Here is a 21,566-nt window from a genome sequence, read left to right as displayed (position 1 = left end):
TTCCAGAGTGCGGCCTCGATGAGCGTGTGCAGGTGCAATGTTTTCGCACAATCTTTTTGGCACTCGGTGTCTAAAAGATTCACCACCCTATAAGTGATGGCTAACCTTTTCTGGACCGAGTGCCCAAAGTGTAGGTGCGCACTCGTGAATGCCCCCGAACCTCCAAAATATAATGCGCTTGCACCCCATCCCCACACATGCAACACCCCTGCGCATGTCGCCCCCATGCATACACCCCATCCCCATGCATGTGCGCACCCCCCACACACCTCGCACTTGTGCATGAGGCCCCCCGCACACGCCCCCCCCGGCGCATGCTCGGTAGAGACCCGATGACCAGCTGGCCAGTGGGACGCATGCGCACATGAACAGTGGAGTTGAACTGGGGTGATGGCTGGTATGCCATCAGAGAGAGCGCTCGCTACATGTCACCTCTGGCATGCGTGCCTTAGGTTTGCCATCACGGCCCTATAAATAAGGCCCATTGTCTTGACCCAAAGGAAGATTTTGTTTGCTGAAAAGAAGGGAGACACAGCACATGGTTATCCATCAACTTTATTCATTTCCAACATTTTCCATAATTGGTATAAAAATGGGAACGGGGAGAGAGAGAGATGCAGTGTTGGGGATTTCCGATGTCACTGCAAGACATAAATCAGCAGGAAAGCTGCTTATTTGGACAAAGTCCTGCAGCCAAGACATTCCCCCCCCCCAAAAAGAACCCAACAATCGCCATGTTATTGCCACCCCTTCCCTCCCACCCACCTATCCACTTAATTAAAATTCAAGAGTTTAACACAAAACAAGCTTTGGTTACTAGCAGTAAACATGGAGTTACATTCGTTTTGTCTTGCAGGACACAAACATGGAGCCATGCAAGAAATGGTTACCCACCCACCCACCTACCCAAGCCCTAGTACATTCAAATTCCCTCACACCACAATGACCCTGAGCGCGGACATGGCTTTACCCTGCCTGCCATTCACACCATTTACTCTTTATGCATAGTGTCCACCACTCTCCAAATTGTATTCTCATTCCTTGTGCCAGACAGCAATTTATTTGTAAGAAGACCAAGCCAAAGACATTTCTTTCAACGTCCAAAATCTCACACCTTCCCATTTTTTGAAAAAAGAGCAACGAAAAGTTACCGCCGATGCTATCCAACCTCACTACAATGAGTTTCAAAACATGATTTTTCCGTTCTATTCATTGCTCTTACAGATAAATCACCGTTCTCCAGAAATCCAATGATCTCAGCAGTTACAAGAGAGATGGGGAGAGGGGTCTTCACCAGTTCTTACTTGGCAGAATTACAATAAAGTACAAAGAGGGAATCCTACCCCCATTTCTCTGGTGCAAATACAACCCCCTGCTTTGGCTATTTTTCTTAAGTTTGTAAACAATAATCCAAGAAGAAATTGGGAAGAAATCAGACAACTTTACATGAGATATTTACACAGACTAAACATCTAGAAAGAGGAACAAGTGTCGCTTCTCCTTCCTTTTCTTCTTAATAAAAAGCAGATACAAAACTACAAGGTGCCACAATCTAAATTTTGGGCACAGCCTAGGGAAGCATTCGTTCTTTGACCAATCTAGAGCAAAGTAACTTCCCTAATGGGTTCTATTGTATTTGACGCCTATTGTCATCAAAAATGATCCTGAGGTAGATACAGTAGTTTCTTCACAGCAACATTATCAAAATTAACCACCTGCATATTTCTCACCATGTCACTGCCATGATTTCTGTGATGGGTGAGTCAGGGGGAGGAATTATATGGAAGTTTTTAAGTTGTTCGGCATCTCTTGAATTGTATTGCTCAGTTCTGTAAGTCCCCAAAACACCTTTAGTTTTCGCTGCTCCACTTAAATGTTTTTAAGAGTGCTGCGTACTAAATTCACACCTTAGTAGCTGCAAGAAAACTATTTACTTTGATATCAAACAGCAGATCCTACACAACTTCCTAAGATGAGCAGAGAAGAAAACTGGGAACTTGGGTGCTCCAAAATACAATTCAGTGTCCCAGCCAGCATAGCTAATACAGCTATGATTTATCAACATCTGCAGTATTACATGCTCTCGCTTGCTGCCTAACCAACCTAACTCTCCATCTTTGCAGCTCCCGTCCTGCTTGCAATATCACCTCCAGCAGGCAAGTCCTACTATTCAGCAGAGTGAAATGACATCCTTAAACTATGGGTTTGGGGCAAGAGTGAGAAGGCAGCAAATGAAATATAATTTCTCTTTTCTTTTCCTGACAAAAATATGGAAAGGAGAGATGGATTTTTTTTTTATTTTTTTTTTGTCTATCTCAAATAATTCATGGGGCTTGGAATATAAGACATCCTGACCTGGATGAGTGGAAGTGTCTGCTGATGTGCCTGACACAGCAAGTACATTTCTCTACTTTCAAGAGGTGTCAAAGTTTTCTGACCAATTTGCAGATTCTCCCCTTTCCTATCCCAGCTTCTTAAGACTTTCAGAATCTGAACATTACATCAAACTGACAGGTAAAGGATCATATGGGTCTTGACTCTAAAATGCATGAACAAGGAATTCTGCTAGAGATGAGATGCAGAAATGGTCAATGTCAAAAGGCTCAAGGATAGGTGGAGCAGAGGAGGAGATCCTATCAGGCACCAAAACTATCCTAGGGTATAAATTGCATCACCAATATTATGCACAGCTGAGGGCTATCCTTCCCTTTGGCTTGTTGGTCCACGGGCAGTCCTCAGAGAAGCCTTTAGCTGATGCAACTTTGGGGGGAAGCCCCGCAGAAGTATCTCTACGTGGAGACTTTCCTCTGAACTGTGCCACAAATCCTTTTACCTTCACTTATATCCAAAAAAAGGGAAAAGAAGAAATCTACTAAAATACAGCATTTAGAAACATCAATGCACTCATCACACACAGAGATTGTTAAAGCTAAAAAAAAAATTTTTTTAAACAGAGGCTTTCTTATTCTTTGTGCTGTTAAACGTTGATCCATTCAGCCCCAGAGCTGCCAAGATTCTTCCATCCCTGAGATGTGTGAGAATACCTGAGAATAAATTGCAGAATCGTGTCGTTGTTTGTTTTTTTTTCCTTCCTTTTTTTTTTCCTCTTAAAAGTTTAAAATATACAAAAATACAAAACGGAATATTTATACTTTTAAAACAAGGGAACATTTCCCCTCCCCTCCCCCCAAGGAAAAGCAAAATAACAAAATAAACAAACCCAAAGATACGTCATTCACGCACATCGTAGTGCAGATTTTCACATCACGGCTTCAGAGCAGAGAGGGTCCACCCACCCTCCCTCCGGCTTTTCACACGGCAAGTCCAGCTGTCCGCGGGAACAAAATAAATTAAAGGCAGAGCTACAGAAGTTAAACTGGGCAAAGGAGCAGCGGTTTTTATCTGATGAGTGGGCTGGACAAAGTAAAAACATCTTTAAACTTAGAAGCCTTGTACTCTATTTAGAGAATGAAAAATATGTAGGTCGCATGGATGGCAATATTTGATATATGCCAAATTTGCATTTCTGTGTCTATGTGTTTGTATGATGTGTGTGTGTGTGTGTGTGTGTGTGTGTGTGTGTGTGTGTGTGTGTTAAACATCTGAATTAGCCAAACAAGCACATGCAGGAAGGAGCATGGCTATATTACTGCATGGCACAGTAGCTACAGTAAACAGATCTAATCCTTCAGGTTTGTTTTGGCAGAAATCGGACTCCTGCGCCTGCCAATGCTCCTTCAGGTCCCATAAACATCTAAAAGCATGTGGCTCTTACTTTTCCCCAACAACAAAAGAATCCCAGGTCAGATATGAAAAAGGAGGGGATTCAGTTATTTTCTGTTAAGAGAGCAGGGAGCAGGCAGTTTGGGGAGTCGGTTTCACTACAGACTTCTAAGGTGGGATTTCCTTGAGCCTCAGATTGTCTTAGAGAGGGGGCCCTGCCAGTTATCTTATTTGTATTCCAATGCTCTTGTCGATGTGTGGAAATGACATACACACACACACACACAGACACACTTAACTCAAGTACAAACGCATCCTGAGATCCATAACTTCAGTTTTTGGTTTTTGCATTTTCTTGATCTTGATTCCTCAGATTCCACACCCACTAAAAGGAGAAAAAGGGTTCTCCCCCCCCACTTCCACTCAAGTTTTTGCCTTTGCTAAAGATAAAAGCTGCTGCTCTCCTGCCCAGTGCTTGTTCACCCATAGCTTGGAGCCCATGCTGTTCTCTGCTCCCATTTTGGCTGACTTGATGCCCTGAAGCCGGTCAACTGGGCAGATTTCCTACGGATTTCCAGAGATCATTCCCTGGTTTCGGGAAGAAAGGGTGAGCTGTGCATTTCTTCCTCCTCCCGGAAGTATGTGGGTTTTCCCTGAGAACTGGGTGACTGCTGCGTTTTGATCGGGCAGTTGGCCACCATGTGGGCGATGCTTTGGCAGAAGTGGCATTTCTTAGGCTGAGGAGGGAGCTTGCATTCTTTGGCATGATGATCCAGGCCACCACAGTTGTAGCATCTGGGGGAAAAAAGAGGAAAACAAGATGGAGGGGAAAGCAGGAGGGTTATTCCAGGAAAGCTGTAGCTGTGTGTATCTCCACAACCTAGCCAAAGCAAAGGAGGAGAATTATATCATTCTGTGTTAAACCTAGGTAGCAGAGCCCTGGTGACCTTGGCTGATATCAGTAAAGGAAACCTCATAGCTATAGGCTAGACCGGGAAGTCAAAGAAATATCAACAACACTCCCATCATTTTTCAGATTCTCTCTCTCTCTGTCTCTCCCTCCCCCTCTCTCTCACACACACACACACTCTGCTTCAATGAACCAATTGCTCCCTCAAGGGAGAGTAATAAAGGGAGATCCAGCAACTTTCCCAGAGATAGATCTTCAAAAATTGGATGAATTAAAAGAATGCATAAGTCTTTTTCAACCACTAGGGGGAACTCCCCCTATTCCTATTAATAAAGACTTTTTTTTCAACAATTGTGGAAAAGCAAAGATAAGACATGCGGCAGTCTCCTGCCCATGTCCAGATGTTTTGGACTATGCCTATCATAAACTTTCGGTTTTGGTTTTGCAAGCTTGCAACTGATGGGAAAATGTTATCTGAAAACATGTTAAGAACATCTGGTTTCCCAACCAGACAAGCGGGAGAGATTTTTGTTGGCCTTCAGGCGTGTTGGGACATTCCTCAGCAAGTGGGCTATAATTCAGCAATAAAAGCACCGCTGTTCCATGCATCCATCCTCCCAACTGTATTATGTTGGTAGAAGAAGTGGATTCTTAAATAGTCTGGTGCCCGTTTAAGATATTAGAGGGCCAGGAAGAAGAGACGACCCTGAATCAACCAAGGGTGTAGGCCAGGGGTCAGCAACCTGTGGCTCTGGAGCCGCATGTGGCTCTTTCACCCCTCTGCTGCGGCTCCCTGTCACTCAAAATATGCATCGCAACCGCCAATGTGCGACACCCACCGGCATGCGATGTACTGAGCTTTTCAACCCCCGGTAGGCCAACCATGGATAAACCCAAGAAAAGAAAAGTTTCAGAAGAAAACAGAATGTTTAATTCAACTACATATGCTAGTTTTGTGGCCAATCCAGAAATAGTCAGGGACAGGAAGGGTTTTGTGGCTCCCGGTGTTTTCTTTTCTGTGGGAAACAGGTCCAAATGGCTCTTTGAGTGTTTAAGGTTGCAGACCCCTGGTATAGCCTAAAGGCTTGTGTTTCAGTCAGTAAGGCTCACCCCATCTCATGGGTTTATGCACACACTAAACCAGGGGTCCCCAACCTTTTGGACTTCAGGGACCACTAAATTCATAATTTTAAATCCCACAGACTACTAATATGATCTGCCTAATGACTGGCTGGGTGGGTGGGCGTGGCCAGATGGTCATGTGACTGGATGGGCTTGGCCAAGTTGATGTCATGTTGAGGGGCACCTCACCGGCCTCTACTCACCCCTCCCCTCCTAACTACTCCTCGCCTGCTCGCCCAGGCTCCTTAGGGCCCCAACAGGAAGCAGTTGTTGGAGCTAAGCAGCCACCATGAGAAAGAGTTGGCAAAACAGCTGGACTACGAGCATAAGCTTTCCAAGCAGAGGGAAGACCTCTGCGGGAGTGCAAGGTCAGGTACCGGCGCCTGGAGGCTCAGCGGGTTGAGATGGTCAACCAGTTCCAGGCCATGATGCAGTCCCACTGGAACAAGGCCCTCCGGTTCTTCGCCACCAGCAGCACTTCCCTCCAGCCTTTGCCCAAAGACCCACACCAGGAAGCTGAAGCAGACCCCAAGTCAGAATTTCCGCCCCACTCCGACCCACACAGAAAGACCCCAAAGGGGGAGACTTTCTGCAGCAACACAAGCGTTCATTGCACGTATCCGGCCCAGGGGCCATAGTTTGAGGACCCCTGATTTAGTGCAATATAAAAAATGCAGATAATTTTTCTTGCGGACCACCAAAATTTTCTCACGGACCACCAGTTGGTGACCGCTGCACTAAACTCTTAAATGAGCAAGTGGTCCGAGTTCATGCAAGCTGCTAGCAAAAAGGCCTAAACTTAACCTCTTATTATGCTATGCCAAATTGTTAGATCTGTAACAGCCGGTTAACAATTGTAGAAATACAGCCAGTGTAAGATAATCTGGTGCCTTCCGGATTTGTTAAGAATGCAACTCCCACAGCCACTATGATATTTAGAATATCTGGAAGGCTGGGGACAAGTGTTATAAAATATATATTTTTCCATGTACTTGCTGTGGGGAGTCTCCCTGAAGTTCTCTTCCGAGGGTGCCCGAGGGATGAGCCATCCTGCAAGCACATGAATGGTAACGGGTTGGTCTATTTCTATTCAGCTGGGGTGTGTGTGTGTGTGTGTGTGTGTGTGTGTGTGTGTGTGTGTGAGAGAGAGAGAGAGAGAGAGAGGGAGGGAGGGAGAGAGAGAGAGAACTCTGACCTTTTCCTTTGTTGCCCTAGGAATCTGCATCTGCCATTCACTTAAAAAGCCAAAAGGAAGCAACTTATGCGGAAGGAGGAGACAACTGCTGGCCAAGCCTCCACCAAAGGTAAAAAAACTGGCTGGGAATGATGGGACATATAGTCAAAACACCTCCAGAGAAGCACCAGATTGGGCGAAGCTGAATTAAAGGTAACTAATTTAAGCAAGTTGGTGGTCTTTGTGTAGGCACGTGTGCATAGCCGCATATATTAGAGCCGTGATGGAGCAGTGGTTAGAATGCAGTATTCTGGACTGCTAACAGTTCGATCCTGACCGGTTCAAGGTTGACTCAGCCTTCCGTCCTTCCGAGGTCAGTCAAACGAGGACCCAGATTGTTGGGGGGGGCAATAAGCTGACTCTGTAAACTGCTTAAAGAATGGTGTAAAGCATTATGAAGTCTAAGCGCTATTGCTATTATGCTGGATCTGAAAATGAAAAGGGTTCCAGAGGGCAGGGCAACACATCCAGAGCACTGTCTGCCACTCCTTTAAAACAGACATCTCTAAGAAACCAGACCATTCAAACGACCAATTAACAAGAGAACCAATCAGCTGCTCAGAATTTAAATATCGCTCCAAATGAACAACCAATCACACACGACCCACTGACTACACTGGCACACAAGACATTTATCTTGTGTGCCAGTACAAGGCACACAATAGGACAAGAAAATCCGGCTGATGAAGTTATGTAGTCTGGTAATGAAACCTTCAGAAACTAAATTAAAGCAAGCTTGGAGAGCAAACCACTGCCAAAATCTAAAACCCGAGCTACAAGTATTTTCTATTATTACAAACATCTGCTAAACATTTGCTAAACAAATAATTCCCTCAACACTCTCGAACTAGTTACTGAGTCTGCATTACTATTAATCTTCTAATCGTTCCTATCACCCATCTCCCCCCACTTATGACTCTATGACTGTAACCTTGTTGCTGGTATCCTTACGATTTATATTGACTGTTTCCTAATGTGTTTGATTGCTTTTTTGTTCCCTATGACTATCATTAAGTGCTGTACCTTATGATTCTTGACAAATGCATTTTATCTTTAAGCATAAGCATATGCACCAAGACAAATTCCTTGTGTGTCCAATCATACTTGGCCAATAAAGAATTCTATTCTATTCTATTCTATCTCTTCTCCCAGGCCTGCACTGGCATGCCTATTTGCCATTCCCATCATGCCAGAAGATATCTGGCAACTGAATACTTATTTATTTGATTTTTATCCCACCTTTATTTTCATAATAAGGTTACTGTGAACATACCTAATGATTCTTATTATTTTTCTCACAACAATCATGTGGGGTGAGTTGGATTGAGAGAGATCAACTAATCCGAGATCACCCGGTCAGCTTTCATGGTTAAGGAGGGACTAGAACTCACGGCCTCCTGGTTCCTAGACCAGAACTTTAACCATTAGACCAGCTGGTTCATTATCTTATTATTATCATCATTATCTTGGTGAGAATGTCAGATGTCAATATTTCTTCCTACCAGCAAATTTCTAGCTCTCGTGATGATGGTGAAAAATGAACATTATTGGAAACTTTAGAAAGCCAAGCAAGGTTTCATTGTTATTAGCTATCTTGAATGAGCTAGCTATAGGTGAGACAGAATCAAAATAATGAAATAAATAAAGAATGCCTGGATTTGCATAATATGCCAAACTACTGAAAAGGGGAAAAAATCATACATCTTTTATAGGTTATGTGGAAAAGAGTTCCAAACTTAATTTAAGTTGATTGTTGTTTCTTTTTCCAGCAAAAAAACAAAACAAAAACCTTACTCTCACAAAACCGATTTCTCTATTTCTATACTCCCAATACACAGAATATCCATTGCATTTTCAAGCTTTGAAATTTTGTTGTAAGTTGAAAGGTTTCCGGACTCACGGAACAAGTCCCTGAACTAAGCCTTACCGATCTCCTTTCGACCTGCGTTTCTGAAGGCTTTTTCCCTTCGGTCTCCTTTCGCTGCCAATGCAGAAAACTCCTCCAGGGCCAGTGACTCGGATGGACTCCAAACCTTTAGAGGATTTCTTGAAAGTGAATTCGACTGCTTCTCCTTCTTTCAAGCTGCGGAAACCTTCCATGTGGAGCTTGCTCTGCAGCCCAGAAAAAGAGCGGGAAGAGCCGTTTAGCCAACAAAGAGGAAATTATAAAATACTGACAAGCAAGGCAGAGAATGTTCAGATAAAATCAATCGTGCATTTTCACTGAATGTGATATGCATATTCACCCACAAATCTGCAATAGATGTTTGATTTAACTAACTAAAGTTTTGGACCACTTGAAAAGGCCACTCCATTTATCATGGACTGGACATAAAATACAAGTTACAAAGCTTTCTCTGCCCAGAAAGGAACACAGTTGGCATGCTGAACTACTTACTTTTATGTATTTTCATATTCACTGTGTTATTAACAAATTCTTATTTTGTTCCCTATGACTATCATTAAGTGTTGTACCTTATGATTCTTGATGAAGGTATCTTTTCTGTTATGTACACTGAGAGCATATGCACCGACAAGTTCCTTGTGAGTCCAATCACACTTGGCCAATAAAAAAATCTATTCTATTCTATATTTATTGATATATTTTCATTAATACATCTGATCACAGAATGCTTAATTTTGAACTCAGAACACTCCAAGGGCTATTTTGAGCTAGTTGAAAATGTAGGGAACAACACAGAACTTTGAAAGACCCTCAAAACAACAGTCTTCTAATATAACTGTACACAACCAGTTACGAGAACAATATATAACTGTGTATACACCTCATTGAATTTCTTCAGAATCATCATTTTCTGTTTCAAAACATTCTCTGAAAGCAAATTGAAACAGACCAAGAATAGTCCATTCCATTCCACAGTCACGAACAAAAACCTATCTTCCTCAAAATATAATAACATCAATTCAGAAATTTCTCCCCATGCTACAAATGCATCCTTATATCTGTGTTCAGGGGTCAAGTTGGTAGCCCAATCCGGTACCTGCCTGTTGAAAAGCAGCTGCCATTGCATTATAGGTTATTAAATAATATAATTAAAGGGGGTGGACCATATATCTAACCCAATGTTTTGGCGACTTGAAGATATTGGACTTCAGTTGCTAGAATTCCCCTCCACCAAGTGTCTGCCTGGGGAATTCTGGGAGTTAAAGTCCACACATCTTCAAGTTTTAGGACTGAGAAACACTGATTCAGCCCAACCTCTCTAAAATGAAGGAATCCACTACAGCACTAATAACAGATGACTATCCTGACTCTGATTAAGCAGCTCCAGTGAAACAGAGACCATCGCTGAGGAATCCATTGCTGCACACTTGTGTTATAAGCAATTGTTCCTGACATCCAACCAAAGTCTATTTCCTTTTAATTTAAACACATTGTTGTGTTTCTGCATCAACTCTTCAGAAATTCCCCCCTATCATCTACATTAACAGCTTTTCAGATATTTAAAGACACTGACCTAACCTTCCTGCAGTCTTCGCTTCTCCTGGCTAAACATACCCAACACCTCTCACCATTCCTCTGAAGTTCTCCCTTCCAGGACCCCTTATCAGCTTGGCTGTTCTTCTGTAGACATGTTCCACTTTGTCAATGTCTTCCCTAAAATGTGGTGCCCCAAGATGGATGCAATATTCTAGTAACAGTCTGATCAACATTGGAAAGAAGCTCAATGGAGCTTAACCCCACAAAATTACTTACAGGACTGCAATTAAAATCTTTTCAGTTTTCATAGAGGGTGAGAGATTATAATCCTGTTGTGGTCCGCCGGCAGCCTGCGGACAGCGATGAGGCTGAGGAAGAACATGGGCCAGTCCTGGCGGCTGGGGAAGGCCTGGATGAGGGCTTTGTGTCGGAGGCAGAGATGGGGCCAGGGCCATCGGGGAGTGATGTGCGGACTCCGGAGCCTCCAGAGGCTGACAGTAGAGAGGCAGAGGAACAGGAGGAGCCTGTTCCTAGTGCACGCATGAGAAGAGCTGCCAGAAGGCAGGAGCAGCTAAAGCAGAGGATGACTCGGGAGTAGGGCCAAGAGATGATTAGCCCCTCCCATAAGGCTTAAAAGACCAGCAACAGCTCTTGGTCTCTTTGCCAGAAAACAACCGTTGAGAGAATTGCTTCTTCTTTGGCTGTAGTTATTTCTTCTGTTCCTGAACTGTTGCCAAGAAAAGCCTTTGGCAGTTTGGCTAATTATCCCAAGGTCAGAGATAAAGACTGGTGTTTTGAGGATTTTGCATTTATTTATTTATTTATTTATTTATTTATTTATTTATTTATTTATTTATTTATTTATTTATTTATTTATTTATTTTTGTATACCACCCTTCTCCCGAAGGACTCAGGGCAGCGAACAGCCAAAATTAAAATACATACAATATAAAATTTAAAAATAATTTAAAAACAGAATTAAATCGAATTGGCTTCCCAAAAGTTAAAACCCATTACCCTTAAAATAACCCATTAAAATTTTAAGCCAGCCCAGCTTGCTGAAATAGGAAGGTCTTCAAAGCTCGACGGAAGGTCCGGAGGTCCGGGATCAGTCGTATTCCTGGGGGTAGCTCGTTCCAGAGGGCGGGTGCCCCCACAGAGAAGGCTCTCCCCCTGGGAGAGATTAATTTAGAATACGCTGAGAATAAGTTAATTCTCAGCTGTTTTAATAAAATCTGTTTGATTTTTGGAACTGTTTTGCATTTAATATCAACTACGTGGGCCTGGATCACAACAAATCCCTGGAGATCTGTCTACCCCACCGAACTGACCCCAGTCGCCAAAGAAAACCCACAGTAGTCCTAGTACTATTTGGTCAGTTTCTGTCATCACCTCCCCACTGTGATCCTTATCTCCCCTCTTTATATTCCCTCAAAGCCCCTCTAGGTTATCAGCTTTGGATTCAACGCAAAAAGGCTTTGAAACACAAGGGGGTACCCATGGAGAACTGTCAGCAACTCCTTCACAAGCAGCCAACACTTGATACTCAGGATCCAGAAGGATCTTGACAGAAGTTGTGTATCGAGCCCTATTCAACAAGATACAGTTCAACAATGGCGAGAAAAGTAAGGACCAGCATCTAGGGAGGAAAAACCAAATCCATAAGTATAGAATAGGAGATACCTGGATCAACAGCAGTAACTGTGAGATAGATCTAGGTTTCCTGGTGGACTACCACTTACGTAGTGTGTTGCAGCCATTTTCGCCCTCCCCAGGCTCCAAGAAGCCTCTGGAGCCTGGGGAGAGCGAAAAACAGGCCTACCAGGCCCACCGGTAATCTTTTTGCTGTTGCATGCCAAAAATGGGGGGAGAGAGGGGGGGTCGCACACACATGCGTGGGTGAGTGGGGCACAGGGGGCATTGAATTATGGGCGTGGGCACACACGTGCATGACCCCCCGCACTCCCCCCGTTTTTGGCACGCGACGGCAAAAAGGTTAGCCATCACTGGTATATGGTCTCCTGCATTGAGCAGGGGTTGGACTAGATGACCTCCAAGGTCCCTTCCAGTCCTAGTATGATTCTATGTTCTATACTGCATTTTTTTCCCTCTGCTGCTTCAGCACAATCCTGGAAAATATCTGATGTCAAGAGTTGCAGACCAGTGCTACCTAGATGTCCCTGTGTTTCTGGAAAGTTGTGGTGGTGAGGTTTTTTTTTTTTTTCTCTCTTTCAAAAGCACTGCATGGCATCTTTATTCAGATTTTATTAAAACAGTCAATAAGGTCATTCTCTTAGCCTTATGTTAATTACTCAGGGAGTTAATTCTGATTCGATGTTAAAACACATCTGCAAAACCCAGCACAATCAGAAACAGTATGGATGTCCACAGACTCTAACCAATTAAAACTTTAATCAGCTTGATTGGAAGCCTCCTTTGAACCCCTTTATTTGTTTGAACCACAGATCAGGTCTCTAAAGACCCTCTCCTAACACTTTTCCTAATTCATTCTCAACTATAAGAATAGATCAATTATTGTTCTGCCTTGTTCTGTAGCCTCAGGAGCTCTGAGGGCTTTTTCCCCTCACTTCACCCATTTTGGGAAGCTTTTTCCTAAACTTCATTTCTATTTTTTTAAAAAATAATTTTTATTAAACAGTTTGTCTTTAAGAACAACACAAAAAACAATCACACATATATAAAAACAAAACATGTCAAAACATAACGTACTGAACATTATATAACATTAATGGTAATTTTACAGCATTTTGTATCAATTTACGTACTTTGCTTTTGTAGTTCTCTATTCTATCATTTCTATTTACTACTCAACAGTAGAATAATCGCATTACTCCTATACACACACACACACACACACACATTATAATATTCATTTGTTCTTATCTATACATTTATGTTCGTTTATATTTACCTCTCTTTATTTAATGTTGTACAGTTACTTTAAGTTTCATCAGTATTAAGTTAAACATTTCTTGTTCTGATTTCTCTTTTCGAGCCAAGTGTACATTTTATTCCATATTTCATAATAGTCCGAATCCTCTCTTTCTTTCAACTCCATAGTCATTTTATCCATCTCTGTGCATTTTAGAATTTTCCTAATTACAGTTTCATATGAGGGTATATTTTTTTGTTTCCAATTTTTTGCGAATGTGATTCTTGCTGAGGTAAGTATGTGCAATATAATGTATTGAAGGTTTTTATTCATTTTCGGGTCCTCTTGCCAAAATAGATTTGAAACCTGAATTGTTTTTATTAGGAATACTGGACCCGAAAATGAATAAACTTCATTTCTAAATTCCTCAACCACTTCATCTCAACTTTTACAAAGAAATATTTATTTATGTATATTTTTGTGCTGGTCAAGTATGAAAAGTGGAACGATAAATTGTGAGCTCGTTTCTCATACAAATTTCATCACCAATATAATGAATTCCTGTGTTATGCTTTTGTTGTTGTTCACTACCCTACTACACTAGTAGATAAGCAGTTAATATACATTTACAAAATAAATAAAAAAATAAAATAGCTGCTATGTCTTTTCCAACATTTCTGAGGTAGAGATAATGACCAATGTATTGCAACAAAAAGTGACAAATGATTTTTCCTGGAATTGATCTTCGCAATTAGTAAGAGTTGACAAGCAAAAAGAAAAAAAAAAGTAACTTCAGCTGACTTGTAGCAGTTAACAAATTCATAAAATAATAAATAATAATAAAGTAACTTGATCTCGCTGTTGCTATCTGGCGAGATCCGGCCATGAATGATGTGAATGGGTTTTAATTGTTTTTAATGTTTTAATGTTTAATGTTTTTATATATGGTTTTTAAATGCATTGTAAGCCGCCTTGAGTCTTCGGAGAAAGGCGGCATACAAGTTGAACAAACAAACAAATAAATAAATAAACTTCCATGTAGGATTACCCCCCCTCCATATAACCAACCCCCTGAAAAAAGTTAGGGGGATCCCTATGTACAGTACATAACATAACCATGCACACTTTATATAATCCTCCATTAAAACTGCAGTTCTTTCCTCCCCCAATATTATGTATAGCACCCTAGGCCAGTTATGCAAATTATCTTACATTATTCCAGATCACACCTTACCCCAGGGAGTAAAGCACATAGTTTAATAGAAACCATATGCTTGGCATGCCCAGATCCATATATAAATCCAGCTCTTGTTTTAAAAGAAGTAGATAGTCCACAGTTTGAAAACATTTTGCTCTCAGGGCTGTGTTTTAACCAAGGGTCATTCTCTTTGTAGAAAGTTGAATTAAACCAGGAGATTTGCCGACCACAATTATCTTCAACGGTTCTACTAAAACAGGGGTGAACAACTTCAGTAAAGTTTAAGAAATGTGCCGGCTGGGGAATTCTGGAAGTTGAAGTCTACACATCTTAAAAGTTGGGCATCCCTGAACTGTACTAAATAATAAAGAAACAAACAAATAACACAGAGACGCTACATCAGGGGGAAAAAAATTAAAATATCCAAAAGGTCTGGTGGAAGAGCTGTTTTTTTATAAAAAAATTTTCCTAAAAACAAACAAACACCCCAGCACATCTTATATATTTTCACTAGAAGAAATGCACTACAACATGATATGACTTTGTTTTAACTTGGCCTATTATACAAACTCGACTGTGGTAGCCTGTAAATCATATTTCTATTGGTATGGTGGTAGCAGGACCGCCTGCTACCACCAATAGCCTCCCACCGACAAGTACGCTCCCATAGAGAGGGACTCCTCCGGGTGCCTTCAGCCAAACAATGTCGACTGGTGGCCCCCAGGGGGAGAGCCTTCTCTGTGGGGGCACCTACTATCTGGAACGAGCTCCCCCCGGAGATACGGAGGATCTCGGATCTGCGTACCTTCCGTCGCGCGCTCAAGACTTTCTTATTTCATCAGGCTGGCCTGACCTAAGTCTTTCCCCTTTTTAAATGGAAATTTTAAATTTGGTTTTAAAGTATTGGGGTTTTAAATTCAGCCAAATTATTTAATTCGTTTTATTCTATTTTAAATTTTGTATTTATATTGTTTTTATTTTATGGCTGTTCACCGCCCTGAGTCCTTCGGGAGTAGGGCGGTATAAAAATTCAATAAAACTAAAACTAAACTAAACTTCTATGATTTAGTACCTTGGATGAACCTAGCCAGTTGTGACACTTTTGGAATATAACATGTGACGGTATTCAAAAGTGCAAGGAACGAAGACTTGCTCCCAATTTTAAAAAAACAGTGCTGATGATGAGAACCAAGTTCAGAGCTCGAACGAAATGCTTCATTTCCCCAAAAATTTACAACACCCTGAAGTCAGTTCGCAATTGCGGGTCAAAATCCCAGTGAAAGGGATCATCATTCCCAACATTTGATGCCACTATATACTTAATTTGGGTTGTTTTGTGGCAAGTTTCCACTGGTTTGGCTGCCACAAACTCCTATAATGATCTCCTACCAGCAGAGCAATTTATCCTCTCAAACACTCACTGACTATTAAAATGAGCTCTATGTATACCCCTAATCCTTTTGGGAGGGGGAAGGGAGTGAGTGGAATGGCAGAATTAATAATCTGTCCCTGCTGCTCTGTCCTGAGCCATTTTCAAGCCGGTTCAGGCTGTTCCTTCTGGGTCTGCAGGCCATCTGCCGCGCAGGAGAGAAGAGCCAGCCTTTTCTTTCATTCTTTTTTTCCCCCTTTCTTTAATGAATGGAGCAAACCCCTCATTCACGAGTTGTTCGGTAACACAGGTCAGATGATGGCACTTCCCTGGGGCTCAAGGGTGACCAATGCCATATTTAAGAATACTGAAAAGCAGTTGTGTAGCACTGCACTACACTAGTTTGGCATTTCCCCAAATGGATGCCCTCAACTGCAATGGCCATAATCTGCTCACTGCCCAGAGTCCCTCTGTTAAGTGGTTTTAAAAATTTGGTAAAGAGATAAAAAATAATTTCCAAACTGCCATCATGCACCCTTTTAAAATTTCCCACCAAAGCTGTAACTTTTAATGAAGCCGATCGTAGTGAGGGGAGGAATAGAATAGAATAGAATAGAATAGAATAGAATAGAATAGAATAGAATAGAATAGAATAGAATAGAATAGAATAGAATAGAATAGAATAGGAATTCTTTATTGGCCAAGTATGATTGGACACACAAGGAATTTGTCTTGGGGAGAAGGGGAGAAATATTTTGTGAATTACATAACCCAGTCACCTGAGTTCACCCTTCTGCATTTCAACCATATATGAACCATTCATTAAACAAACCAGATTCATACCAGAATGTCAGTCCCAAAGTCAACAATAATCAAGCTTAAGTGTTGTACAACCAGACTTATTAGATTTTTAAATGACCTGGGTAAACATGCCATGCTAAGACTGTAGAGGAGTAATCATGTTAATTGTAATTCAATCTGAATTAAACTGGATTTAGTTTAGATGTTATCCTACCCCATTCTACTTGTCTTGCCCCTGTCAATTATTTGGTGCTCAGTACACCCTTCCAGAGACAAAGCAAAAAATTACATTCATTTTATTTCAGTTCATTTGCTAGGCTTCTAGCTACTCCAATTGTTATTGCCCTGGAGTGTTCACAAGCCTTCTTTGTAAGTAACATTAAAACAATACCGAACAATTCATCAATTAGATTTATACTCTTCCTTCCCTTCATGAATTCAGGGCTGCATGCAGGTAATCCTCGACTTACAACAAAATTTGAGCTTCAGATTTCTATTATGGAGCAAGGCCATTGTTAAGTCAATTGTCCCTTTTATCACCTTTTTGCCAGTTGTTAAGTGAATGATGCAGTTGCTAAGCAAATCTGGCTCCCCCACATTCATTTTGCTTATCAGGGGCTGGCTGGGAAGGTCGCATAAACACATGCCAGTTGCCAAGTGCCCAAATTTTGATCACAGGATCATGGGGATCATAAGTCACTTTTCCCAGCACCATTGTAAGTTCAAATGATCACTAAAGGAATGGCTGTTAAGTCAAGGGCTACCTGTATGTACCTCTTTCTTCCCATACTATCCACATAACTCCTCTGTGAGGTAGGATGAGCTATGGGCGAGAGACTGAGTGGGCCATCACTTAGATCGTGGCATTCCAGTTTTGATATGTGCATATTGTCTTGTTTTTTACAACCTATTAAATCTGGGTTAACAAAACACACTTGCTGCAGTCACATAATATATAACCCCTAAACCTAAAAAGTTTAATGTAATGGCCTGGTTCGCACAGCCTGCTCAGATAATGGCTACATTAACACAAAACATACTAAATCACCAACTATCAACCCCATCTTGGCCTCATGTAGGATATTGCATAATCCCAGCTATTGTTGTGTAGTTTGCCAAGGCCAGGCTAGAGATTAGTCACAACTGAAGGTGTGGAAAGCGTCTGCTTTCCTCTTTTCTTCTATCACCCACTCCACAAAAACACTTTTCCCCATGATAGGGAGATCACTCGCCATTAATAAAAGGACAATTGCAACTCCTAGCTGGAAAAAGGCAGGAGAAATGGGGCGGGGAATAAATGGGGAAGGGCTAAACAACCTCTTCTCTAGCTAGCTCTTCATTCCATTTTGGGGGGGAGGACAGGAGCGAAATGCTCCTAGTTCAGACCAGATCGCCCCATGCCCAGCTGAGCCGTGCGATCATCAGAGGCTTTTTTTTTTTTACTTTTAAAATCATTTTTTCTACAACCTAAAGAGGTTGCAGGAAAAAATGCTTTTAAAAGCCTCTGACGATCCCAACTGAGTTGCCTGATCGTCAGAGGCTTTTAAAAGCATTTTTTCTGCAATCTCTTCAGGTTGTAGAAAAAATGATTTTAAAAGTAAAAAAAAAAAAAAAAAAGTTGGCCATGCCCACCCAGTCACATTACCCCCACCACCACCAAGTCACGCCCACAGAACCGGTAGTAACAAATTTTAGATTTCGCCCCTGGGGGGGTTGCAAAAAGCCCTGGCATGTGTAGTTTCTGAGCCTTCCACTTTGCTCTAACTCAGGGATCTCCAAATTTGGCAATTTTAAGACTTGTGGACTTTCAACTCCCAGAATTCCTCGTGGTTGGCTGAGGAATTCTGGGAGCTGAAGTCCACAAGTCTTACAGTTGCCAAGTTTGAAGAGTTTTGCTCTAACTCAAAAGTGATGGGTTTGCGGGGTTATTTACATGATGTAAAAGAAAAAAGCAAATCCTGTGACTCCTGCTTTTGAAATAATTACCAGCCCATTGACCTTGGTGCATCAGCTAATCAGTTTATTTAGGCAAGACCCTCTCTCTCATTATATTTATTTTTATATATATATTGAAAGGTAAAGCTTTAACACTTTTAAATCTTGAATATTCATCATCTCGGTAAAGATCGACAACTCTATCCCCCGATGCTTCTGGCACTGCACAATCCCTCTTTGATGTCAATCCGCAAGATTCAATTAAAATGATTTTCAAACCCAATGGAACACATCGTTCAGTTGCCACAGCTGCTTCACCACACCTGGAACCTCATTCATCTAGAAGGAAGGAAGGTTTCCCTTATAGTGGCACACAGCTAATATGGAGATGGTCACTCTCTGATATTCCCAATATTTGGAAAGCTGCTTAAGAATTCCAGGAATTACAGATGCAACACATCTGAAAGGGTTAGGAACTATGCAGGATCAAACCAGAAAAACAGGCTGTCAAATGGATATTTTTGACGCCTAAGAGTAATCACATTTAAATTTGGCTCCCTATTTATTATCTAATTAGTCCTATCTAGTATTCTAAGTATTTTGCAGTGCAAAATATTTTGGTTTTGGTTCAGGATTTGGATTCTCTACTCCATTTCCTAATTCCCCTCCAAGCCTCTTTCCAGTATGATATCTTGATGGGGCCATTTAACACCCCCTCCCATTTAAATAGAGGTGGGTACATCTAAGAATGCTGCAAACCTCTCTCCTTACAATTTTGACTAAATAATAGTGCCAGGGACCCACCATCCAACACAAAGAAAATAAGAAAACCTTTGAATCAAGGTTGCAAATAATTATGACTCTCATTGTTTTAGCTAGCACAGTAAGTTTTTCCTACACTTGTACCTTCTAGGTCAGTGATCAGCAACCTTAAACACTCAGAGCCACAAAGGTCCTAACCGGAAGCCCCCCATTCAATTGTGGAGCCTACCGGAAGTCCTGTTTCCCCACCATAGAGTCTCCTCCTAGCGTAGCATCCTTTTTTCCTCTGCCGACCGGAAGTCCAGTTCCCCCACATAGTGTCTCCCCCTAGTGTGGCGTCCTTTTTCCTCTACCTGTCCTAACTGAAAGCCCTATCAATTGTGGAGCCGACCGGCGACAGGGAGCCACAGCAGAGGGATGAAAGAGCCACATACAGCTCCAGAGCTGCGGATTGCTGACCCCTTGTTCTAGGTATATTGGGATAACACTATTTCCAATCCACTCATGGGAAGGGTACCAGTTTGGGGAAAGCTGTGAAAAATTATGTTGTGTAATATTTTGTGGTAGAAAACAGATATGCCTTTGTCTGCAAACACCACCACCATTCACACATCAATGTTGCTTGCCTTGCACGCATACTATTACTGCACACCAGTGGTGAAATCTGAATTTTTTTTACTACCGGTTCTGTGGGCGTGGCTTGGTGGGCATGGTGTGGCTTGGTGGGCGTGGCAGGGGAAGGATACTACAAAATCCCCATTCCCACCTCACTCTGAGGCCAGCCAGAGGTGGTATTTGCCGGTTCTCCAAACTACTCAAATTTCCACTACCGGTTCTCCAGAACCTGTCAGAACCTGCTGGATTTCACCCCTGTGAGTGTTTTATCTGCTGGCTGGGAAGATGATAATATACTATATTCATACCGACTCCTAATAATCTCATGCATATGCTTCTTTAGTTTTTCTTGTTATTACAATCTTCCAGGATGTTTTTCAGCTTCCAATCTAAGTTTCCTAGCTTTTTCAAAATCAGCTGAAGTTGGCTAACATTCATTCAAATGCTCCCTTAAGACAACCACGTTCCCCTGGAGTATGCCTGGATGAGAATTCACCCACTGATTTGATTCTTGCCATATATATATATATATAGTACATCTACCAAATTGGTTGCTGAACAATTTTGGTAGATATATTCATGTGTGTGAATGCATGTGCACAAGTGTGGGAAAAAGCAAATTGGTTTGTGAATTCTCCACCAAGCTTAATCGACCTCTAGAGCTCTAAACTCAAAATAATTCAAAAAGATAGTCTGGTCTTCTCCGCCATATTGCTCCACACCTCCTGCAATGTAAATCAATTTGCTTTTAATCACAGAGGAAGAAAAGTTTCCTACAGGGTGCCTTCCAAAGACTAAACTTTCTTCATCCATTAGAGCTGCATTTCATACCAGGAGAGTATTGTCTTGGTAAATCCTTTTTAGCAGGTCATTACCCTGCCTTTCTGCCAAAACTGGCTTCCATTTCTACAAAAAGCTGGACTCACACAACCTAAAAGGTAAAGGTAAAGGTTCCTGACTCTAGGGGGCGGTGCTCATCTCTGTTTCAAAGCTGAAGAGCCAGCGCTGTCCGAAGTCGTCTCTGTGGTCATGTGGACGGTATGACTAAATGCCAAAGGCGCATGGAACGCTGCCAACATACTGACTGGGGAATTTTGGGAATTGAAGTCCAGACATCGTAAGAGTTGCCAAGCTTGAGAAACACAGACCTAGAAAAGTTAAACAAAGCTGGTACTATTTTTAAGTTACTCATCTTGTCCACTACAAAGAATGTTCCTTCTCAGAAAACCTTAAGAAGCTTCTCAAGATCTTCCCCAAAGTATCTTTATAAACAAGTCACACCCACCATGATCACTGTGCTTTTTTTTCATAAAAGAGCGCAAAGGGGTGTTCAAAAATAACTGGCAACAAAAACAATTCAATATAATAATCAAAAGTAAAACCATCAGGCATAAAAGCAGACAATTGCTGGTAGTCCTCAGCAATCTGTCGTGATGTCCTGGGGTGTGTGTGTGTGTCATGTGATAATCATTCATAACCTTCCCAGCAGGCTTTGGACAAGCAAAGTCAGCGAGGAAAGGCAGATTCGCTTAATGACTGCGCGATTTGCTTAACAACCGCAG

At 41.8% G+C, this 21,566-nt stretch overlaps 1 protein-coding gene across 2 annotated transcripts in view; it reads right to left on the bottom strand.

The window, feature by feature from the left end:
* Nucleotides 1-539: 539 nt before the first annotated feature.
* LIN28A (lin-28 RNA binding posttranscriptional regulator A) overlaps nucleotides 540-21,566 on the bottom strand; it is a 105,258-nt gene continuing 84,231 nt past the window's right edge. For both annotated transcript variants that reach the window (XM_034413548.3, XM_034413547.3), the window contains 2 exons: nucleotides 8,917-9,101; nucleotides 540-4,518 (listed from right to left, as the gene is read on the bottom strand). In XM_034413548.3, coding sequence (XP_034269439.1) covers nucleotides 4,305-4,518; nucleotides 8,917-9,101 — 399 coding nt within the window. In that variant the 3' untranslated portion in view covers nucleotides 540-4,304. The remainder of the gene's footprint in view (nucleotides 4,519-8,916; nucleotides 9,102-21,566) is intronic.

Source organism: Pantherophis guttatus, chromosome 10 (genome assembly GCF_059756535.1).
Source record: "Pantherophis guttatus breed Tessera chromosome 10, ASM5975653v1, whole genome shotgun sequence".
NCBI classification, from domain to species: Eukaryota; Metazoa; Chordata; class Lepidosauria; order Squamata; family Colubridae; genus Pantherophis; species Pantherophis guttatus.
The sequence above is the reverse complement of the archived record's forward strand: the minus strand, read 5'-3'. Positions and strand labels throughout refer to the sequence as shown.